This window comes from Ambystoma mexicanum, chromosome 1q (assembly GCF_040938575.1).
Source record: "Ambystoma mexicanum isolate Mex_15411 chromosome 1q, UKY_AmexF1_1, whole genome shotgun sequence".
In the NCBI taxonomy this organism is placed as follows: domain Eukaryota; kingdom Metazoa; phylum Chordata; class Amphibia; order Caudata; family Ambystomatidae; genus Ambystoma; species Ambystoma mexicanum.
The window spans coordinates 828,291,902-828,317,601 of record NC_090922.1 but is presented as its reverse complement, the minus strand read 5'-3'; the positions used below and the strand labels follow the sequence as shown (position 1 = coordinate 828,317,601).

At 43.4% G+C, this 25,700-nt stretch overlaps 1 protein-coding gene across 3 annotated transcripts in view; it reads right to left on the bottom strand.

Annotated features, from left to right (window-relative positions):
- Positions 1-25,700, bottom strand: part of STX6 (syntaxin 6) — a 503,047-nt gene that overhangs the window by 158,963 nt on the left and 318,384 nt on the right. For all 3 annotated transcript variants that reach the window (XM_069641445.1, XM_069641444.1, XM_069641443.1), the window contains exon 7: positions 14,916-15,010. In XM_069641445.1, coding sequence (XP_069497546.1) covers positions 14,916-15,010 — 95 coding nt within the window. The remainder of the gene's footprint in view (positions 1-14,915; positions 15,011-25,700) is intronic.

The following is a 25,700-nucleotide window of genomic DNA, read 5'->3' as shown; positions in this document are numbered from 1 at the left end:
CAACCACTAGATCGTCCCATTGACCACTTGCCTCAGACCACTGTTTCGCCAACCATTCTTGCATGGGTCGCATGCGCAGACATGCGTGGGGGACCAGGTAAATACATGACGCCATCATGCCTAGCAAACGCATAGCCTTGCGCACCCTTATCTGGCGACCGGCTGATATAGAGGAATTTGCAGTAGTAGATTCCGAATTCTTTCCTCTGATGGAAAGGCCAAGCCCTCTTGAGTGTTTAGTACAGCTCCTAGGAACTGCTTGGAGGTGCTTGGCACCAGGCTTGATTTTTTCTTGTTGAAAGAGAAACCCAATTCGAAGAGGAGGTTGATCGTTCTTTGGCTGTTTGAGTTGTAAATTACTGGGATCTCCCCCGTGATGAGCCAGTCGTCCAGGTAAGGGTACACTGGGATTGCCTCCCAGGGTAGGTGTGCCACCGCCACCGCCAGTACCTTGGTGAATACCCTTGGAGCCGAGGCTATACCGAAGGGCAGCACCTTGAACTGGTAGTGCTGACTGTCCACCTTGAAACGCAAGAATCTTCTGTGCGCTGGGAACATGGAAATATGAAAATAGGCATCTTTCATGTCTAATGTTGCCATGTAATCCCCCTTTTTAGAGGGGGATTACTTCTTGGAGAGTAGTCATGCGAAATTTTTGGAGCTTGACACACTTGTTTGCAGGGCGTACGTCTAATACTGGGCGCATTGTCAAATCTTTTTTTGGCACAAGGGAGTAAGTTGAATAGATACCCTTGTTTATTTGGTTGCCCGGGATGAGTTCTATCGCGTCCTTTGCGAGAAGATTGACGATTTCCTCGAGGAGGATCTTCTGGTGGTCCAGTGAATGTATCTTTTGTCGTGGAGGGTGGTTGCGGGGGTGCTTTAGCAGTTCCATGCAGTATCCTGTGGACACTGTGGACAGCACCCATCTCTCCGATGTGATCCCTTCCCATGCTTGGGTGAAGTTGGAAATGTGCCCCCCTACTCGGGATGCGTGGGAAGGGACCCTGAGCGAACGTCACTGCTTTGCGGGAGGCATACCAACGCCTCTGCCGGGGCTGTCTCTACCACGGGCCCTCTTGTTACCTCTGCCGTAACTTTGGGTAGTCTGCTGGTTGCCACCCCACGATGTACCCTGTCCCTGTGTATAATTGGAGCCCATCTGGGAATTTTGTCCGCGTGAGCGATGAAAATTACTATTCCCTCTTTGATTAGTGGGTTTATTCGTCAATTGTGCCAGGGACTTTATAGAGTATCTTTGGCAGTTTTCAGTGCGTCCTCTACCGCTTTGCCAAACAAGACATTCGGTTCCACCGGCATGTCAATAAGGGTTGCCTGGGTCTCAGGTTTAAACCCTGACTGTCTTAGCCAAGCGTGCCTTTTAATGACAGTGCCCACTACTATGAGTCGGCCTGCATTATCTGCGCGTCAAAGGTTGTCTTCAGAATGCAACCGCACACGGCTCTACCCTCCAACGCGATCTGGGACAACTGACCCTTTAGTGGTTCCGGTGCGGAGTCAATGAGAGCAGCTACCTGCTCCCACTGGTGGCAATTATAGCTTGCCAGAGAGTGGTGGTGTTGGCGATCCTTGCATGGTAAGCGGAAGTGGAGGGAACTTTCCTTCCTAACCCATAGATTCTTTTGCTCTCCTTGTCTGGGGGAGCCTCAGATGATGATAGAGGTGTCCCGCTCTTTTTCTGGTGTTAGTGATTACCAAGGAGTCAGGCTTCAGTTGACCCCTTATGTAAAGAGGGTCTTACTGGGCGGCCCTGAACATCTTCTCAATTCTGGGGTCCACAGCTTTTGTGAGGTTAGGAGTGAGAAGGGAAGGACCAATTCTACGTTGGATTGATTTGAGAATAGGAATGGCTTGAGCAATGGGTCTTTTGTCCCCCAATAGCTCCTCTGCAAAGTCCCTCTCTTCCTGGTATCTAGGTGGAAGTGCTGTGCAGCTTTAGAAGGGGCTGGGTGTCTATAGGGAAGTCAGTAACCTGTGGTTCCTTGCTAACCGGGAAGTCCATATTGTAGACTTCTGCATCGTCTTCCTCCTCCTCATACTGGCCCTCGTCATCCCCATAATACTCGACCCCAGTTTGGTCGTCCAGCACCATAACGTCTGGGTCATCCTCATACTGTTGCTAAGGCTGAATATAGTAAGGGTCTGAAGACAGTCCCTGAGCTGGAGTATCAAGCCAAGATCTTTTATTAGGAGGCTGAGGGTCCTTGGATCCTGAAGTAGTAGCATTGTCAGGGATATAGCTAAGAAAATGCTGTGGATTTTTTTCATAAAAATTAGCTAAGGAAGGCATTCTCCTCATCACCCTGTCTATGTCCTCAGTGCTCCATTCTGTGGAACTGGGGATGACAACCTCCTGTTGAGGTTCATCTTCTAATCCCATATCGTAAGGAGTGGGAGGGGTGAGCCTGGGTCTAGTGACAGGGACAGGGGTCTTAGATTTGTCCTTATCTGACAACCTGTGTTTGTCCTTGTGTACCTGGGGTGCAGAAGTTGAATGGTTAGACTTTTTCTGCTGTTTGTCCCCTTTCCCGTGAGTGGAAGAGTGTTTCCCTGACGGTTTGGCCTTTTCGGAATCTTTTGACGCATGGCGTCGAGATTCGGGTGTACTCTCTCTCTCTCTCCTTTGAGTGCGCACTTCGGGACTCGGAGGCAGACGCCGAACGGGCTGACGGAGCTGACTTTTGGTGTGCGGCTTGGGGATGGAGGTCGGATTCGTCTTCTGACGAACGAACCTCTGTTATTTTAGGGAGCAAGGCACTCTTGGCAACTGTGGACGGCTGCCATGTGTCGTGCGGCGATCTCGACCTGGAACGCCCAGAGGACACCGATTCGGTGGACCGCTCTCTTTGTGCCTCTTTCTTCCGAGAACTCGACACGAGTCTCGGTTGGCCTTAGTGTTCTTAGGTGTAGAAGAATGGGTAGCACTGGTGTCGCCAGGTATGTTCCCCATAACTGCCCTGCTGGACAATCCTCCGAGGTCGGGGACTAGCACTTGTGTGTCTTTCGACACCCCTGTGCCCTCGCAATCTGAAAGGGCGGCGTCGCTGCCATCACTGAAGGCACCCACCGCTTCCATGGCCTCAAGCTGCCTGGCCTGGTGGGCCCAGCGTTTAGTGGAGCGGTCCTTGTGGTTTTTGCTTTAAAAAGCTTACACGCTCTGCAGTTAGCTTCGGGGTGGTCCCTCTGCATGCAGAGATTACAGGTGGCATGTTTGTTACCCCAAGGGTACTTGCGGTTGCACTTGGGGCAAAATTTAAATGGAGTACTCTCCATATGTCACCTAATGGCAGCAGGCTAGTGAGTGTGTGTGTGTGTGTGTGTAGGAAAATAAAGAGTGTAGAGTATGTTTCCACCCCCCACTCTCGCTACTTGCAGGGCCGGGGCCAGAGGCTTTCCGAGGCCCAAAGTCTGTTGTGCAGCTCTCGACGGTTGTTTGTTCTTCGCACCGGCATCGATCTTCAATGTCTTGACGTGGGAGTGAAAGAATGGGGAAATTAATATTGATTTTTTGCAAAATGGCTTAAAGCCAGGGAACTCCGCGCAATGCGTCCGATAAGTATGGCGGAAAAAACAATCTGAGGGTCCTACACGCATGAGGGATCATGGGTACAGTGGACGTCACACTAGGGATAGTATTACTGGCACGCCCTGTCTCGACGCACATTTTCAAGTTTCGAAAAACAAACTAATACTCTGCAGCTTCCACTAGCATGTGATCTAAGCAGATTCCACAAGCCTCAGAAATATATATATATATATTTATTTCAGTTTTTTATAACAAGAATGAAGTGTGCACTTGGCTAGGTTTACCCATATTCCACAAGTAAATGCAATTGCCTAGCTAAAGGAATATCCATAATTCAAATCATAGGGTCAATTTTGCACCTCATAAGAAATTCTTAAATCCTAAGGGTATTTCACAGCAGGAAGGAATGCCTGCATTTACAACATCAAGTAATGCACACATGGATATCATTTTGCCAAAATGCCAGTGGAAGTGTCATCACACTACCCTTGTCCTCCGATGACATCATATGGAGTGATGTCATTTGACCCTGCCCCCAAGTGACATCATGGGAAGTGATGGCACACGACCTTCAGATGCATCTAACACCCGTGTTTCCATCCAGAACATTCAAACACACACCATCACATTTAATCTCATTCACCCACCACTCACTGACCCATGGCACATACACGCATCCGACATGCACTTCACACATGCAAAATACACATCACATTTAAAAGAGAAAAATAAAAAGCTTTGGTGCATGACTCCAGGCCACCCTTGGCTCCTTTGTGCCGCTCACAAACAATGCGAAATGTGCCACATGCTATTGTCAGCTCACCCTACTAAGCGCTTCCTTCTCGTGCTGCAAGCCCCGGCTCAGCCTTCAATCTGGTGTGGCAGGGCCCCTGCTACTCCAGTACCCATGAGCTTCCATTGAAAAACAACCAAAAAATAGTTTTTTCTTATTATACAGGGGTAGCAAGGGAGACCCCCAAATGATATCCCTGAATGCACACCATTACAATATGTAGCGCGCTACAGCAAAACTAGATTGTTGAATTCCTGTTTGATGTTTTAGGACACCAGTAGACTCCATACATTCTAGATGGTTGTTCTATGCAAACTGTTTGTGCCAGAATTTGGAGGTCCACAGACCGCTCGTACGACGTCAAGAAACCTACTGATTCCTTTGGCAAGTTCCATCTTTGCTTTTTTAGAATAATAGTGATCAGACTAAACATGGTAAGCTCTTAGAATAGTACTGAAATAGACTCAACAATAGTACTTAAATTATTCATTCAGGGAACACCTCTTTTGTGGGATACGACATTTAAGAATGGGTTCCTCAATATTTTTCTATTTGTGGAGACAGACCAGTTTTTGACATTCTTGAAATTCTTTTATTAAATAATGAGTGGAAAAAGCATCACTATGCCTAATCTATGGATTTCCCTGCTTAACCAAACTAACTACAGTACTCGTGGTTTGTTGTGAAATATAAAGGAAAAAGTTTGTCCTTCCAAAGCTAAGCTACTCTGTCCCTACCACTAAGACCAAAATAACACAAGACCAGGAAGACTCCCTTCTCCTGGATAGGCCTCCTCAGCCTTAGTAGACATTTTTTAGACACTTTTTGGCTATCTTGTGGATTTACTTATTTAGTGTTAGGCAGAAACCTGTGCAGTTCCCTCTGGGACCACTGCAAAAGATTTAAGACTACAGGTGGTTGGCAGTAAACCCAATTGGTAGCAGTTTGTACCACCCAGATTTACCTGGTAGCTGTGGCTGAGCAGTCCGACTTCTCTCAAGAACAGTTAGGCAGTATACAGAGTATTCACAATAGGTAAAAAGAACACAGTAGAACAAGCAAACACTGACCAGAGCTTGGTGTAAAAGAGCTATAATTATTTATTTAAAAACACATCTAGTTAAACACACTGGCCCCAATTTTTAAGCAGTTCAAAAACACGGTCACTAAAAGATATACACTCCCTTCAATGATTATTAGACAAGTCTTAAGTAAAGCAACACTTATTTTCAGACAGCGGTGAGCGCTTAACGAAGATGGCGCTATAATCAATCGGTTAAAAAGGGAGAGAAAGGCAGAGCAAAGATAGAAACAGATCCCAACACTTTCGGAAGAACACAGTAGGAGAAGAAGGCAGATTAAAACCGTAAAGTCAAAGTTAACAAGGCCGGACCCACTTTAAGAGGCTCCGGATGAAATGTGTCCAAGGTCACACGGTTGAAAGTGCCCAAAAGTCTCGCAAGAGTTTCAGAAAGAGTTGGACCAACAGAAAGGGACCAGTTAGGTGGTCAAGGCGGCCAGCCCAGTCCAGAAGGTTACGGGATTATTGTTACCTTGTAGCAATCTTTAGAAAGGGAGGCCTGGTAGACAGTACCTTAAAATGGTGAGAACGCTCCAGCGGGGGCAGTTGTTCCTGGCAGCGGGTGTAAGTCAGTGCTTCGTCCGTGGGGAAGAGAGGATCTCGTTGTGGAGGAAAACAGGAGTCCGTTGCACGGCCAGGGAAGAAACCAGCCGCGGAGTTCTCAATTAAAAGGAGCGGTCCTTTTATTTGCGGTCCAGTGGTAAGTGGCTATCCGGTTGCCGGGGTGCTTGGCACGGGCAATTCGACCACAAGACGTCCTGGGATGCGAGAAAAGAAGGTAAACTGGTTGTGCTCACCAGTCAAGGGAAGAAGACTCTCCAGCAGGGAGATCTCCTCTGTCATTGGGAAGTGGCGAGTCGGTTCAGCAGGGCTCCACCGGTGGTGTCGTCGTAGCAGGTCGGCTCAGCTTCTCCCTCGTCGGATTTTCAGGTCCTGTGGCGACTTCTGAAGTTCCAGTCCCAAAAGCCCTGCTTTTATGCAAGAAACCCCCATTCATTCAGCCTAGCTGTCAATCAAACATGCTGGCTCACCACTTGGGCCAATCACACAAGAGTGTGACTTGAGTTGCCAAGGCAACTTAGTCCAGGGTGCCTAAACCCCTCCCACACCCCCTGTGGTACCCAGCAGAGTGGCACCACTTTGGAGGGCTTCTGTGTAGAAGCCCGCCAAAAGTGGAACAAAGGGCTCGACCTTTGGTTTGGAGTTAGAGGCGAACACAAACGCCATTTTAAAACCGAGTTCTGGCAGAAAATACCAACCGGTGAATTAATATTAAATAAATAAACCAGCGATATGTTAGAGGCTATGTTAAAAAGGTATTAGCCTCGAACAATGGGAAAATCCCATAGAGATATATTCGCAGTTGAATATAAAAAGTAGTATCCTCTGCCACCAGCCAAAACTCGACGAGGGGGGACGGGACAGTGCCCCTCGAATAACAGACCCAGGGGCAATCGAATTGCACCTACCAGTACGTCCACAATATGATGGTTTGTACTGTTCTGTTAGTAATTTGGCACTAGTAAAGCCAATGGTGACTTTACATGCCCTGGGAGACAGTAGTCAGTCCCAGGGTATGGAGTCTATGGTGGGGGGTCACTATGACACCCCAGAGTTACTGCACGGAGGGTGCGGTGTAACACACATAGAAAAAAAACATATAAGACCCTATGGAGTAAAAGACCCCATAGCCCATGAAACACATTAACATTCAAAGGAACACCACAAATCATGTCCAAGAGTGGGAGAAAAAGAGTCTCACTCTTGGCAGGAGAAAAAAAACAAACTCCAGAAATCCAGCAAAGCTGCTGGGGGACTCACTAGGTTAGGAAATTCAGCCTAAACAGAGAATTCTCCCTAACATTTAGTTCCTCTAGGGGACTTTTCCAAGTCTTTGGCTCCCCTATTTGTTCGTTTTGTAGGCTGATCCTCCTCCTCGGTGTTATGCATTTTGGAAATTCTTGTACAATGTCTTTATTAAGTGTCTCTGATCTGAAAGTCTCTCTTTCTCTGGGATTACTAGGGATACTGAATCCCTCTTTATGTGGTTCTTGTTCTCTGAATTTTTGTGGTTATTTAACTCCTTATGAATAAGACATTTGACATCATGATCCTCCTTCCCGGATTCACATCTTTTCTTCTTGAGATAATTATAGCAGACCCAATAGTTATTCTTATTCTCTTGGCCTGTTCTCATATTACTGAGAAGAGTAAAAGAAGTTTCGTACTGGTGTCCCTTCTTCTCAACTGCTGACCATTCACTGCCACGCGTTTTGTACTATCCTTCTTAGTTTCGGGCCACTCACTGGGACGAGTAGGCTGAGGGTACTCTTTATCCGAGTGTTCCTTTCCGATCTCCCGCTGTCCCAATTAACTTGCGTTCTATGGGTTGGCGACACCCGGCCTGCTCGCATGATAGGGACTTCCCTTGTAGTCGGGACAGCTTCAGTTCTCGCTCAGACTACTTCTGTTTCTCCTCTGAGGCTCTGCAGCACCAGTGCTCCAACGGTCTTGGCGTTGTTGCCAGACGGAACAGTCCACCTCCTGGATCACGCCACCACCGTCAACTGGTTCTCTCTCCTGGGGTATTCTTCCCCCTCTCTCTTCTGCCTTTGGCTTTCTCAGTGCTTCTTATCCACAGCACCTTGTGGGTTCCTACTGAATGAGGATTTCCCAGTCTTCCTCAGCACTCCCTACTCGGCTGATTTGAAACTCCTGGGTTTCGCTTCTCACGTACAGTAGTCCATCGACCTTTTTGATAGGTTGGGAGTTTTCTCTTTTAGTTGAGCACTCTTCATTATTTGCTCATTCTTCTTCCTCACAGCAGTGTTGTTCCCCAACCATTGAGTAATTGATAATACTCACTCAGTATTATTCTTCTTCACAGTAGTTTTACTATATTATTCCTCAGTTTGGATCTTGGGTCTTATGTCACAGTAACAGACAGTGGCTTGGTTTGATGGATGTATATGTTGTTCTGATGTTGCTGTTGTTCCAAAAGAGAGGGCTGTAGGGTGTTCTTCTGTGGAATGGGAGTCCTTGTCCCCCAGATGCGATTCTCTCCAATTGAGGTCCTGCATGCCGCCAACCCAAGGAGGATTATAGCATTGCGGGCTCACCTCCCTAGCCTCAAAAGGAAAGGCTCCCTTATGGAGAGAAGGGACTGAATAACGCGATTCCTCACATATTCCACATACTAAATGTAAGCACTATGTGCAGCACTATTGAATTAGAAAGCTATTGCTTTCATAGCAAAGAATTAGAGTTGAGACCAGAAATCAAAAGATACATTCTTTCATAAAATATTCACGTGAAACTCCAGGACTAATGAAACTAGAACATTCATCAACATCGACCAGGTTCAATCATTTTAAAGAAGCCCAGCACAAAGAAGATAAATGACCTTCCCGATCATGAATGCATACATCTAATTAATTTAAGCAGAACTATAATGTTTGGAATGCAATCTAATCCTTTTTTTGCTTGGCTTTATGGAAAGGAATTTTGAGATGCATTTCCATTGTAGGAGGCCACCCTATTACGGTGAACCGGGAAACCCTGGGGGCTAGCCATACTCAATCAAGGTAAGGTAGCAGAGTGGCAAAGCTTATTCCCAAGAGGGCCGAGAGAGAGCTATAGAGTTACACAATGGGTCCACACAAAAAAACACCAATAACAAGTTACAGAGGTAAGTGCAAATATATTCAATGATTTATAAACACACTTTCTAAAAAACAGACAAATTCAGTATTAGAAGAAAGCAAGCATATAACTCAATAACAAGTGAAACACGGGTAAGTACTTGTATGCATGAAATTCAGTAAAGACACTTAGAATAACCACAGAATACCTCCCCTAAAACTTATGAGTCCAACCTTTAGATGGTTTGGGGCCTTATGGCCCTAAAGCCACCAGTTCCAAAGCTCTACTTCACAGGTAGGTAAGAGATTCGGGCGATACCAGTGGTTATACTTACAAAGTCAAACATTTTTATAAACTAACTCAATTCCAGTCACTAGGCTAGGCCTAGGAAGGGATCCTTAACCTCCACCAACCAAAGTCAGGAAGGAGTAGTTTAGGGACAGGACTTTGCCCCATGGAGATCGGGGGGTGCAGCGGGGGGGGAGGAACAGGTATGTTAACTTACCCCGCTGACTCAGATTTCTCCAGAGACCACCGCTGAGGTTCTGGAATCAGTTGGGGACACAGTCTTCTGTGTTTGTCCGGTTGAGGGTGGCACGGGGGTTGCGGGTGCAGATGTCCTTTTGGACGCAGGATTTACTTTTGGTCGGTCGGGGTGCTAAGGAATCTGTTCCAGACACTGTCCAGATGATCACCCAAACTAAGAAAACATGTTGACTTCTGCGATGCAGGCAACCTCAGGACCTCTACGATGCGAAGAAGACGGATTGCAACGGGTGTCACCACTGTCAGTTGGTGCAAGGTGATCTTCCAGGGATGAACAACAAGCCTTCTGCTGCATTTTCAGAATTCTTGCATGAATAGAAGCTGTGCAGGACCTGCTCCTTTGTTTGTCCACGGAAGATCACCCTTAGACACCTGACCTTGGTGACTACCGTTGCAATAGCCTTCATTTAACGTCTTGACAAGGGGCATAGCACAGCCTTTGAGGCTACTGATGTCACAGCGGGGCACGGAGTATGACGGAGTACCATTCATTGCCGCCAATGCACTTGAACTTAGGGCAACTGATCAACTGATTAGATCATCATAAGATGGCGGTTTGAGACCCGTACAGATATTAATGTACTCCTGATAGAACCTCTCCTTTAATAGTGACATCAAATGAGAAAGGTACCATTTCAAGACTGCAGACTTTCTGCCAAAAATCTGTAGTAGAGGGCAAATCTCAACGGGATGAAACGCAACCATCAAGTAGTACACATCGTATTTTCAGTTAATTTCAAACTATGTGTGCTTGTGTATACATTAGGCAGATGTCAATACATTAGCTGTGATGAAGAAGACTGTCACTTCAGTTCTAGAACAGAGAGATTCCAGAAAGGGCAGACTTCCTTATGATGTGCCTTAGCCCATGCAGTTTGAAAATATGGCCTCAAAGGTGGTGGGGGAATGTGAGGGGACAGAACTGTGAGGCGGACAATTTTGTAAAGAATTATCAAAATGTGCCATTTTATTAAATAAAAAGGTTGGATAAACGCCTCACTATCCCTACCATGACTATTTGCTAGACCGCATATGGAAACTAAGGCACAATAACCCTATACTAAAATGACATGTCAGACGCGAGGTTCGTTTTCCAAACAAGTCTGGTTTATTTCAAAGTATTCTCAGTCGGCCGCAGCAAAATAAATACATTAGACATATCCTTTATCAAGGCAATTCGACCCGCCCTCATACATGTCATACAGGCTAGGGTTCATTGATTGACAATGACGACACATTATGACAAGTCTTCATTCAGCCTAAACAGTTATTTTAGCAAAGGCAGCAGAGACAGATTTCTGTTATGAGGAACATGGAGCTCTGGCTGGGCAAGGATATCGTGTTCTTAGCAGGGAGACATTCCTTACTGCATTATCTTTGTGTTTCGGCACATGAGCTAAGGGTCAGATAGTTCTGAAGCAGAAAATACCACTCTCTGCGAAGGAGCACCGTTAGGAGAATATAATTCATGTTAAACTGCCTTTTACATCAGTGCTTGCAAGACAAACCAGCACCTGGACTACTGATTAGATGCGGCTTCTGCTCAACTTCAAGGACTTAGTGAGAGAGAAAAACAATGCATTTCTGCACAGTTTGACATTCCTGTCTGCGTTAGTATTTCAGCGTTCAAGCTGTGGCCTCGCACAATGTACGAATCTAAAGCATAAAAGACATTTGCAAAGCGTTTTGACAGAAAAGAAAAAGCAAATGACCAACATTTCACAAAATGGACGCCCTTTGGTTACATTGACGATTCTAGTATTGAGATGTTTGGCACATGATGTGATTGGCTTCTGGCCAACATATTATACATATCATTCGACTATAGGGTTGCTTTCCTGGTCTCACAGAGTATTTCTCTGCCTAAAATAAACTAAAAGAAACACTCTTAGCAATGGATTTCTGTCCCTCATACTAGTACATTCAATAAATCAATAAGGAAATGCCTGGCAGTTCATAACAACAAAGTTAATATAACAGATGAATTCTTAATATGACCACAGTCTCTATTTATGATCTGGGAGAATTCTCCTTCCCCAGATTCAAGCAGGATTCTGCCCCCTTCTACAGATTCAAAATGGGTTCTGCTCCACAGTTCAAAAAGACATAAGGAAATCCTGGTTTGTAACAACGTTCCAACACAGTTCTTTGTAACTTCAACTTGACAACAGAAAGTTCCAACACTTCAATGATATACCAAAGAAAATATGTTATTTCTCTTCTTTGATCAAGAATGAAATTCTATTCTCCACATGAGCAACAAGAATTGTCTTTGTAAGGAAGATTTGCCACAACTGAATACTTCTGAAGAAATGTAACTCCTGTACAGCAGGTTTATACAGTTCTTCCATCAGAACCACAAACATAAATTGCCTTTGTTAGGACCACTTTACAGCACTTCATTAACTGCTACCTGGTTTACTTCCATGCCAGGCCCACTTCAAATGTTTGCCATCCGGGTATACTGCGCTGCCCGAACAGCATTTCAAAAACGTGCCCCAGTGGTAGCCTCCAACTTAAACAACTTTACAACAGCTTCACAATGTTCATTATTTTGCAGCATTAAACGTTTTAGCAACTCTTCAGGGAAAACAAGATGCACATTGGTGCTCTTTAATACTCCTCTGCAAATGATGCCCCTCTCAGTCTGAATAACCTCTTTTGGAAGGGCAGCCTTTTTGCCACTTTCTTTTTCCCACTGCACAATACTGATAAGGACAGAGTCTTATTATGTTCCTTTCTTGGTTTTGGCAATGTGTGTTTATATCAGTTGTTACATGCTTCACAAAGTATGAATAACAAGTTCCTCAACCCACTGGCCTTCCATTACTCCCCTTTGGCCTTTGGTAATATCTGTTGGATTTGCATGCTTAAATGTACAGTCATTTTGCTTTAACAAATATGAGTTTTGCTGCTTTTTGATAGTTCGGTATTCAAAAATGCTGCTTACACCTCTTTCACTCATACGTGAGGGAAAACGCCTAACTTGAACACACAAGCAGTCTCGGAGCACTCCGGGGTCACTTTCAACTTGTAAACTCACCAGATAAGTCGCACGCTTCAGATCCTCTCAGCCTTTGCAGGTCTTCTGCTGTAGTGGCTCCTCACGACCTGGCGAACAGGTTCTCCTGGTCCGCCTTCTCCCGCTCCACTCGTTACTGGAGCTTCCTTTGCTCCCGAGAGTCTCTAGTGCACGGCAGCCACTGGAGACCTCTTGAGAGGGAAAACTTCCATTGCTACTTTCTCTTCTCACAGCACAGCCTCTGCACAATGAGTCTACAAAGGGCAAGCATCCCCTTTGCACGCTTCCTGCCACTGCACAACCTCTGCAATTAGCCACTGTCTAGCTTCATAGCGGTCCAGATGTTTTCTCGTTCCTCTAGTCCCGACCTCGGCTGCATACACGTTCTGCCCAACTCCTCTGGCTCACTCTGCTTTTCTCCCTCTAATGCCGTCAGGTATTTCAGATTGGTTTTACCCACATTAAGATGTTCAATTTGAAGAACAGATGGATTGTTATAACATCAAGTCATTACATACTTGGGGATTTATGAAATATCCCTGCACTTGTCCCCCCACACCCAACCTGCACTTGTCCTTACGGGCTCCTTCCCCATGCACTAGCCTGGCTGGGCCTGCACCCCTTGAGCCCTTCCAGCCCTGTCCCATGTGGACCTCTTTCCCCTGCACTCTCTGCATTCCCCTGGCCCTTGTCTACCTGGCCTCCCCTTGGCACTCGCATAACCCATGGGCCCTTTCACCCCTGACTGGCCCCACCCTCCCCTCTACCCTGCACTTCTTGTTACTGTACTTGCATGGTCTGAATGACAAGGCCTAGTAGGACAGTTTTTTTTGTTTTCCTTCATCCCTCTCCCCCGCCGACCTCCCCTTCTTGTCTTGTTGCACCCTGAAACACCCTCTGCTGTATAGGTACATTATAAATACCCAATAAATAAAAAAACATTCTCGGATAAATATACTTAGAATTCTTTATTCGTCATATACAATTTGTTGAGTTCCAGGTTGACATGATAAAATAGCCTTTGCCTCTATGGTATGTAAAATAAATCATAAAGAGGAAGATGTATACTAGTATGGATTCCAACTTCAACAACATTTGTATTTTACTCGAGCTTTAAAACAAAGAAATTATGTTCAAGTAAAAAGGAAACAGGCTTGGATAAAAGGACCATGCATATGCCAGATAACAAGGGTAGTACCTACACGTACGCGTACGTACACGTACACACACACACACGCACGTATGTACACACACTAAAAAAAGATTTTTTTGGTTTCAAAAACTAAAATAAAATACAAAACCAAGCTGTGGTCCTGCCTTTTGTGTGAGCAAATAAAATACTGGAGTACTTGGAGCAGCTTAGTTACATTCCTTAGAAAAGGAAAGTTGAATAAAGGCATTTGATCAAGTTTATTGAACCTTGTTGTAATTACTCCTTCCAAACATCGGGTCATAACTCAGTCAGGAAATCCCAACAAAGGGCATGGTTAAGTAAAGTGTGAGTACCAAATAAGATCCTGGTGTGTGGATTGCTACAAAAAGCTGTACATAGTTCCAAACTGGACCCTTTTTTCACTTCTACCGTCTGCCCAACCTTTCATAGTCCCCGAGATTCAAGAAGTGGTTTGATCAAGGATTTTACTGTTGCAAATTGCAAAACAAAAACAATTTTATTTCCTGGTGTCTCAGGGCTTTCTCAGCTTTTAAATCCTTGACCACTTCTCTTCTGGATGCTGCAGAAACATGCGAGTCAGCAAATCATGTTCCATGAAAAAGCTGTTGAAAGTGTAGTAGGCTACCTTCAGCTGAAGCACACAATGGCAGTGTTTCTCCCCCACACTTGCATCGCAACACTGGCCTTCCACTGAATAATCCAATTGAATTCAGACTGCTGTGCATTACGCTGTTTTGATCACAACCCTCACTACATTCTGGATCATTGCTTTGCAACAGCTGCATGACAGTGTCACCCAAATGCTGTTTCACTCTGGGACACAACACAAATGAACTGTTCATCTCCAACCTGATCAATTAAGGGCCATTTCAAGAGTAGTAATGGCCTGGTTTTCCACCAAGCTTAGCTGGCCAGAAGGCAGTCTCAGGTTTTTCTGTCTCATCAATTCGTCCCAAGAGAATTAAATACATTCTTCTGTACCATGCACACCTCAGTCGTGATCACCAAATGGACATGGAAATTGTGAACTGCGCATTTTCCAACTACCTCGAAATGTAGCATATCTGGTAAAAGTCCATACGGGCACTCAAATATCTTAACAGTACTCACCGCTAGTCATGTGAGAGACTTTGGCCAGCTTCTTCATGACATTGTCCATGCGAGACTGAGTGCTGTCCATCTCATGAGAGAAATCATCCAGCATCCTATGGAACAAGAATAGACAATGAAGTGACAAGAGATGTTACAATGTACATGCATGCAGTCGTCAAGCACACTCATGCTGTGCCCAGACCACTCATACCCTTGCCACCCTCTGAATACTAAAGCACTTTACATACGATTGCAAGCTCTACATCAGCTAACCAAGATTCTATACCCGTTCATTCTCCTCCAAACCATAAGAATGGAGTGCCAGGCAAAATCTGCCATACCAACATAAAGCATGCACACATGGCCAAGAGACAATATCCTGCCATGTCCTCATTAGATATTACCCATGAGGAATGATTAGTGAAGTTTAAACATAGGCACGTATTTTCTTATGTACCTCTTTTGGGAGTTAATTCATATTAGAGAGGTATGATACTACTCTAGCATCACATTACCAACACTTAATGCCCTTTAACTAAGGCTATACCCAAACTAAGAGCTAGGTCAAAATAAACACTGTGGTCCACTGGAAAAAAGAGGATCAGCGGAGACAGTACAGCATTATTCTGGTTTGAAATCTTTCACTGGTGAAGGAGAATAGGACAGAGGGCAAGAGTAGGACTACTCATCAGTTTATAGGTAAAACCAGGAATGCCATTGGTTCAGGAATACATCCTTGCCCAGCATGTCAATCCCAGAATGAGGCCATCATAAGAGCACAAAGGAATTGAGGCAGAAACGGAACCCTCCTCATCATGCTGAAATTACAGATATCTGCCAGAATCCTTGTAGAGAGACTTGGAAGAGGGAAAAATGACTGGATAAATGTGGGATTTCTCAGTGTCAAAATAATGTTTCGGGTTCCTTACCCTCAGATTCTTCTCCTTTCTTCACCACATCCTACATTGGTTACTTTCTCTACAATCAATCTTAGCCTTACAGGTTTCTTGCTCCCGATTTTTTCAATTCGACTTCTACAGATTCCTTACTTTGTGCCTCTACCCTCTCTATAATCTCACTTGTCCACTGGTTCCGCTCCATTATTGGTTCACCTCTTATTTTCAACTTGCTTCTTGTACCCCTCTACCATCTACTACCATTTGTCATTGTCGTTTAAAGCCGGTTTCTCCTTTCTTGCCACAGACGGAATGTGTGATTGAGTTAGTTGTGTTCTTAGATTGGACTCCTACATTGGACCGTAGATATTTTCACACAACAGAAGGGCAAAGAGGATGGTTGGGATGGTGAATTGAGCCTGCAGCCTTAGTTAGGGTGCTGAATGAGTTGGATGTCTATTGCCTCCCTTTCTGCAGGCTGCACTAGGAACCCTTTATGCTCCTCTGCATCTCCTCCCAGGAGCGTTCTTCCCATCACTTTCAGCAACAGAGCAGAGCAATTGTCCTGAGAAATCGTGTGCCAAACCTCAGGTACCCACAAACAAAGAAAACATGGAATGCCATGGTCATGCTTCTCATCAAGCTGTTCAAGTCCAAATGACATTTGCAGAATATGGTCTGATGCTCCAAAATGACTGATTTGACCACAAGCAAGCAAAAGGGCTTTCGTGTGTGAACATTTGTAAACTGCACGCATATCACAACAGCCTTTATTTCTCTCTATTCATCCTGGGATAGGCAAGTTTGCCTTGAAGGTACACCTTGGCCTAATCAATCTCATATCCAATTAAGTGTTGATTTTACTTTCCCAGTTCACTTTGCACTCTATGCTCCGAAGCATTCTTCAAACAAATGGTCACCGATTACACCCAGTGCCGACTCAGCTTTCACTCCTTCGCCCTCGGGTTCTGCATTACTGGAACGCCCATCCCCAGAAATTAAAGAAATTACAACAATAACTTGCTTGAATATTCCATTTAAGATTCATTTTCTCCTTTTGGATTGCGCGCCAGAGTGACAGTTCTTTCACACCTCCAACAATCCCCAACCATCATTACCATTGGATTGCATATATGAATATATCTATAAACAGTGTATTTACTAAAGATGAATTTAAAGTGTACACCATTTACTGTGGCCAGGTTCTTCCACACCACCACTCTGTTTTAATTAATACTATTACTCTATGTACTCCTATATCATTACTATGTAAAGAACCTAGCAATGGACAGTTCCAGCCATCATAAATTGCACATTGCTTCTTGGTGAAGCACTTTAAATTTCAATAAAGTAAGAGAAAATATATTGATCACACTATTTTCTTTTCCTTCATTCCTTCCTGTTCCCCGAATTTCCACACTTTTGTTGTGTCAAAACACACAATCGCAGGACGGAACCCCGGTAACACATTTTCACTACACCACTTGGCTTGAGCTAAAAACTTACCATGTTGCAAATGTTTTTTACCAATCTTGTCCAGTCCTTAAATCAAGTTATCCTGTGTAACAGTCTCTCATTCTACTTCTCTTTTAAAAAATCAGGCTTAAATTATGTCCAAAGACAAAACTTATTTGCCTAAACCGCTTAGCGCAACAAAACATTAAGGCCCTTCCTAGTTTATTTTTGTCTCCATGAAACCTCCCCCTTCGCCCCCAGGCCTAACCACCCTTTTACCACCCAAAACATGCAACAAGAAATGTGCAACCACGCCCATTCCCCACTTCCTCAGGTCAAGTGTTGCCTTATACACAAGTCCCCATTCCCGCAACTGTGCTTTGCATTTCCAGACCGAACTTGATTTGTAAGCGGCATACCAACTGTTTATGCACACACTTTTTCAAACAAGGAGCCTTGTGGGAGAACTGGAGAAACACTTTCAAAATCTGCTACACTGATCTTGCCACTGAAGAGATCTCTACCATTCTAAGTCTATTTTGCGTCACCCCAGACTTTTCCCTTTCCTTTACTATGCTGCCAACAGAAAGCTAGAAACTGTGTTCTAATCTTGAGAAGAGGTCTGATGTCATACTATCTGCGTACATTCCCATCATAAAATCCAAAATGTTTCATGTATTTTGTGTTACATTATTTGTGCACATTTCCTTGTCAGTTTCACCTGCATCAAATGGACAGCGATTAATATTAGTTCTGCAAATGAAAGGCCAAGTGCGTGAGAAAAAAATACAATCTTGATATAGATAGCTGGTGTTTAATATAGCACTTGCTGCTGCTCTTGAAATGTTGAAAAGTGGTAACTCTAAATAACATAGATTACTATTATCTAACTGAAAGATACTTGCTTTAGAGTTCTTAGAACGCTAAAAAGTTGAGAGAACTAGACAGATTTGAAACCTGTGACCATCAGGTCGAACGCAACTCTAAATCACTTTGCTGTTTTACAATCTTAATGGCTTTGCTCTGGAAAAAAGGGCCCAACAAGACAATCTGTGGGTTACCCTGTTTTTCCTCAATTACTAGCTGCATATTGTTTACTGTATTGAACCTGAAGAATCGGGTCTCTCTAGAAACATGGAGTTGGGATTTCTGAGGGAATCATGGATGGAAGCTTTTTTACGTGTTGTGAAATTAAGACCAAATAATTGAAGCGGTAGCATAGCAATGTTATTCATTGTGTTTTGGTTTAAATTGACCTTTCACAATCGTATTACAATACTTAGACGTCTAATTGCTCATCCTAAAAAGACAACATTCATATCTTATAACATAAAAAATTCAAGATATCAAAACAATACATTGTTAGACAATTTTAAAAATAACATCACAGCAATAGACATGGCGGTTTCACGTTAAAATGCTTGTGGTCATATTGAAAATGCTCAAACATCTGGTAATTTATTAACTCTCTATTCCTAATCCAGTCCCTCTCCAGAAGCTTCTTTTTAGTCTGGTCTGGAAAGAAAAGTAATTTCTGAACCGATATGTTTATACCCATCAAAAGAGAAATGCAAAAGACAGATCATTGATTTAAAACCTTACATGAAAAGGACAATATTTCAGTTCTAAGCGGCACAAACAAGCTGTTTGGAGGCAAAGAGAGAAACCTCTATACAATTGCAAATGCCTGCAATCTATTTTCGCCTTTAAAGAAAGAAGACCTAATTCATGTCTAATAGCAGAGAAGGGACCCTTTGGGGAGGGCCAAAAATCTCCTCCAGAGTATGGCCTCGGGTTTCGACCAATCCAGACGATTATATACTAAATTGTGCCTATCGGGATGATCTAAAAGTGGCCGTATTGCTTATCTAATTGTCACAGTTGGGCAGCAGCGCCAGAATTAGGCCCTTTGCTGAGGATTTAATGGTGTTTTTAGCTTTTGAAGAATTTTTTTTTGCACAGCCAAAAATATTCATCAACTACCTCCAATTTTATTCCCTTTATATTGGCAACAGGCGTAAATTAAGTTTTCCTCACAGGATTCAGGGCAAGCATTTTAGAATTTCTGGTGTTTAAGTGCAAATCTAAGTCCAGTAAAAAATACTTCACAGCCAACAAAACCCGCTGCAGACCCATCAGTGTGTAATCAAACAACACAACATCATCTGCGTATAGGAAATACTGTACAATTGTCTTAACCAATTTTTGCGGATTTGCGAAAACTTTCTGGAGGGCCCTACCCAAATGAGCTATATAAAAATTACATTTAAAAAGTGGTCAAGATACAGCCGTGCCATATGCCAAGCTGCGTCCCGACCCACCCCATAAAAGTGCCATGTTGGTCCTTATTAAAACTCATGTTCATGTGTCTAAAGACTACAACATATTCAGCAACTCCTTCAGGCATTCCATGTCTAGCATCTTTTGCCATAGGTTTTCTCATATGACGCATTCAAAGGCCTTGGAAATATCAAGAAAGGCACGGTACAAGGGTCTTTCTACAGCTCAGCCTGTGTCAATAGCAGTTGCATTACCAAACAGTTCAGAGAAGTTCCCACTCCCTTTATGAACCCGGATTGACGGATATACATACAATCCATATTACTGACCCAGGACTAGGGTTCCTTCAACAGAAATGCTGCAAATATTTTACATGAGGAATCCAGCAAAGAAATCGGTCTGTAATTGGAGGGTTGGCTATCACCTTGCTTAAAAATTGCAGCAACTAGGGCATTTCTCCAGGAAGGGGGAAATGTCCTTGTTGTTATGACATTCCCAAACAAAACCAGTAAGATCTTCACCCATAATGGTGGATTAGATTTGAATGTTACATTTGACAGCCCATCAGGGCATTGGAGGTCTTGCATCTAACAATAGCAGTCTGAATCAGGTCCGCTTCAAAATAAAAATACATTGTGGCCAGGGAGCCTGTGCATTAGATATGTTTAACATCACTTGTGAGGACATATATAATTTATTAAAATAACCTCCCCAAACCCCACACTCTATAGGCTGTGTCTGCAATTACTTCTGGACCCAGAGAGATTGAATTAATGACCAAAAGGATGCTGCATCACTACGTTCTAGATATCCCACCGTGTTTTCTGCGTCCCTAAGAATAATCAGATAATGACATCCGAGCCAATTCCCATAGCCCTGATTCAGTTTTTTTCTCTGATCATAACCAAATCGGGCCTGTTTTAACTGTCTCTCAAATTCCTGTAAAGTTTTTTTTTTTTTTTTCTTTTGCAAAGGACAACCTCATCAAGCATATGCCGATTACATTTTTGAAGCAAATTGGTACAACTTCTTTTCCGAGGTGAGCTTTTTTAATAACCGTTGTAAAAACCCAGCGGATTTACTAACAGTTATCTGGGATTCGAAGCAATATCCATAAGAGTTGAAATGCAAAGCAATCAAGGATTTCCATAAACCGCATGATCTCTTTCTCTTATCTCACTATTTAAGGGAGATGCACTATTCCTGCTCAAACAAGTACGCCAAACTAATGCTAAAGCTAATAATTTGTAGTCACTGCCAGTATAATCCATAACCACCAATTTAGAACAACATTTAAAAATGGCACAAAAACATAGTCCAAAGTCGATTCACTAATAGCACTAATAACACTGAACCGCATGTACGAGTGAGGGACATCACCAAGAATGTTTCCATTCAATAATAAAATATCCCGGTCCTCCATTTCCTTATACCCACGTTTCCTAGACCGTAAGGAAGCATGACGATCTTGTTCCAAGGCATACAACACTATGATCAAGACATTTGCTATTCATGTCACCCAATACAATTATGGAATCACCCTACTTCAGATATCTCATTTAGAAAAGATGCCAAATCCACACTGTTGGGGTTAAAATATAAATTCAGCAAAGCACAGCGACTAACAAGCTTTTGCCTCGTCCGACCATTCTATCTTTACCACCAAGACATCATTCCTATGTATATTCATTGTCTGCATGGAGATCCGCAAATCTGTTTTGATTGCACATTAACAGCTCACCAAAAGGCCTGCCTCTTCTATCCCTCCCTCCGTCTCGATGGTTCACAACAGATATTAAACCCATCAACATTACCAAACTACTAAGCCATTTCTCTCGCAGACAGACAATATCGTACTTTAAAAACAAGTAACAAATATGAAGACTATGGGAATGTCCACAGGTCCACATGTATTCCATGATGCCACCCTTAAATTAATTTGTTGAGCGGTCGCTACATTTCCATGGAGAGCATTAAAAATGTTGGACCAGTCAAACGACCATTCTAGTGTCCTCCATTGACTTTGCATTAGACATTGACTGGCCATTCACACCACCCGGTCTCGCATTAATAATTTGAGGCTCCAGCAGGAAATTGCATTTCTTCATCAAAACTTACTTTGGGACACGATTAATTTTATCACACTCTGGTCTATCAAAAATATCATATCCTAAATGAACAGATTAAATTACTAATCATTTTGGAATAAAAGCCCATCCACACGAGAGTCAACAAAAAGGTGTACCTGTGCTAAATCATTTGAATTAATAAGCCTCAAATTAGGCATTTCATATGAAAGTGAAAATATATTGCCTGTTTAGGGGCTTAACCTCTTTAACTTTAAAGTTACGCTCTGAATATAGAAAATGAACACTGCTAATATCCTCAGTTGGCGATTTATAATTTACCTTACCTGGGGGGTATAGACAAGGCGGGTCCTATATCAGCCTGTACCCTACAATCCTGCATAACAATTTGATCTTTCCTTTGATGAGAACTTGACTTTCCCAGCTCAGGTGTTTTTGTATGTGCACTTAATTTCGTTTTTCCTCGAATGTCAATAAAATAAATAGTGAATAAATGCACAGGCTCTATGGTTTTCTGAACTACCAGGACGAAGAAACTCCTATATTGCCCTTAGTTTCAATTATACATAGCACAGCAATACAAACAACATTATCACTATTGACCACCAGACACTCATTTTCATCAGTGTTTAACAATTCCATATTGGAATAAGTCGGTAACCTAGTTAAATCAACTAAACGTACATCTTCTTTTAACAGCTTTAGGGGATTTCTTATGGAGCCTCTCTCGTTTACTACTGTGATATGCTTTTTCTTGCATTTAGATTTTAACGATTTTGTGGGCAACTCTACTTTCGGAGACAATTCAACCACCTCGGTTACCATCTCCTTTTATTTCCCGGTGTTAGGGAGATTTACCATTTTTATGCTTCATCCCCTCTCCTAGTGAGACCCCTCCCCCCCAGCACTTTTTGCAGGATTTATGGACCTTTATCCTTCTATCCTGAATGAGTGGAGTCTTTTTCCACTCATTCATTCTTATTTGCTCTGACTTTTGGAACTTTTACCTTTACTATGGAGTCTACTTTTCTCCATCTCTCTTAAAGGCATCTGAGTTTTACTTTTGCAGCACACAGCTCCATATAGTCAGTGCTGCTGTGAACCTTTTGGGTTCTCCTTTGAGGTTCTATTATAGAGGAATACTTAGTATATCTCCTAAAACATTATAATTTGAGAGATTTGCACACACCACCTTATGTGGAGTGCTAAGGGGATACCTAATATACCTCTTCTTTCTGCTCCTGTGACTTAAGTCACAGACAACCTTCTAGTTATGGCTCGTATTAGTGGATGTGTTTTACCAACTATTGTGTTATTTTTTACCGTAGACTATTCACAGTCTCGGTTGTGTACAATAGGGTCACCTATGTCCTAACATGGTGGCTCCTTTCTTTTTTTGCCATTCCTAGCGTGGTTGTCCCTTGTTAGCCCTTCTACCATTCTCGGAGGGGGAGGTCTGTGTGTGTTTTGCCTTTGTCAGGAACCCTTGGGTGTCCCCGCCTAGGCTCCAGTGTGTCTGGCAAGGCAGCAAGTGGGGAAGGAGATTTTCAATCCCCTGCCCATTGTCTGACTGAGTGGCTGAATGGAACCAGTGCCCACTAGGGGGCTGGCTGTCCTGATTGGACAGTCACCCTGCCCCTTTCGGTAAACTGCTGGGAGAGATTGCAGAGGAGAATGTTCTGAAACTAAATAAAAGCTGAGGTTCCACAGGTGAAAGGCAAGTCGACCGCTGAAAACTGAAGAAACCGAAGAAGACTAACAGAGACACCAGCAGACCCTTTGCAACACCATGAAAGGTCCACTGCTGTGCTGACCCAGCTTTCTATGTGACAGAGGAGCTCCATAGAGGATGACTCCTTCCCTTTGGCTGGTGGGCCCATACCAGCTCTGAGACAAACTACAATCTGAGCCAGCTCCAAAGGTGAAGTGCCTTTCCAGAGCTGCAGACTGCGAATACCAGGAGACCTCCGGCCCAATTGAAGTGCATCGTCTTTGAAAGGCTGAATCTGCCCAAGTCTTTGTTGTGCTCCAGGTGAACCTCCATAGACGCAATCCGACTCATCCAAGTCCCCTCACCAGAGTGGAGGACTCCAGGAACTGAAGATTGACAATGCAAATCGTGCCCTTTGTTGGTGCTGGAGAAAAGGCGCCAAACCCTCAGACTAATCCGAAGAGTTGAAGAAATCTGTGCCAGAAGTCCTCTCGCACGATTGCTGCTGAGACATCCCAGTATCCTGTGATTTTATTGAAAATGATTATTCAATGGATTTTTTAACCAAAAGAAATCCATCAAAAAAAACACCACATGATTGGGAACCGGCGCTGCACTTTTTTTTTTTTTTTTTAAACGGGTAGCTGCAGGTTGTTTCCCCCAAACCCCCCACTCACTATATTGTGAAGTATAGTGAGCGGGATGTTGCGGGGGACGCCCCCACAGCCCCCTTTTTTTTGTTCCTTTGTCGGCTGTGCAGCAGGGGTGTCCCACCCAACCCCCGCTCCCTATACTGTACAGTATGGTGAGCGGGGTGTTGTGGGGGGACACCCCCGCCATATTTTTTTTTACTTAACTAAAATGCATGCCAAGGCAGACCTTTTTTTGGTCCTTTCGCACAGTTCTGTTTTAAAGCGCCAACACCTTTCTACACAGTGTGGGTCAAAAAACCCTGTCCTTCCAAAGAGTGCCAGGGGAAGACCTACCCGCCTTGCGATTAGGGAAGTCCCACCAGCTGACTCCAGCAGAGACTGAACTCTTGGCGGCACTCCGCTCAGCAAGCCATACTCCACGCAGAGATCCATTTTTATAGAGCCTAGGTGCTCCAAATGAAGGCTCTCTCACGCAATGCCTACAGTAAAATTCACACTTCCGATAGCATTTCTGCTCACTCCAGCAGCTGCCACAATAAAAGATGGTGGTAACCTCAGCACTGGTTTCCACAATTACCTCCATATGTAGAGATACACCCGCAACTGTAAATCTTCCTACTTTCTGTTCCATACCGCATACATTGTGTTATCTTTGTTTTACTGCATACATTTCATAATCTGTTTTTTAATAAAAAAGAACAAGGAGTAACAGGGTAAATCTTCCACATTTAGTTGGCTTTTTTTTTATTTCAGCGATCAATGGTGGATGTTTCCTCTCCATCTGCATACAAATCGTTGTTTCACTAACTGAAGTACACACGTAGACCGTATTTCATTCAGCACTTCCGGATTGGTTCTATAAACCACTTAAGGTACTATATTTCTTATATTTAAAATTGTATTTGTTCACATTTATCACCAAGTTATTATCCTTGGCAACACTTTCCATCGAGCATAGACTTCTTTGGAGACCAATTGGCGTGGAGTCAGACAACACAATATCATCAGCATGTGCAACCAAAGTATGTGTAGGTTTCCCAATTTGGCTGGATTAGGTGTAGTATTATACAAGGCCTCTTTTGTCGGAAAAGTACAAATCAAACATGTCGGGTGAGTGAACACCCCTATCTTAATCCAACAGAAGTTTCTATTTCATTGGATATATACACCTTTCATTATTAAATCTAACTCGTATATTTGTACTTTTATGAAGAATCAACAATTACAGGAGGCCATCTGGAATCCCCCAGTCAGCCAGTTTATTCCATAGTTGACATCCATTGACTCGGTCACATACAGCACTTAAATCCAGACAGACCTAGTAGAATGACGAGTTACTGCATTTCAAGGCTCGCACCCAAGAACATCTTATAGATAAAACAATTGCTTGTCGTACTCATTTCCTTTCTGAAACCGATTGGCTCAGTCTTGCCAATCCTTAATGGGAAACATGGCTAACACTTTACTTTTGACGTTTAGCAGGATGATATACTTCTAATTAATGGGGTTCCTGCTTCCACCTTGTTGTAAATCAGGACTGTTATCAGAGTATGCCATGTTCTGATGAACATTCCGGATTGGCCATAACTGTTGGAAAAAAGAATTTTAGGATATTAGCCCAACAATCCTTTTATTTGTTTTAGGATTTTTTGATGAACCATTCAGACCCGATTTCGTTAAAATCCTTTGGCCTTGCAATCTTAATATATATCTGTAATTGT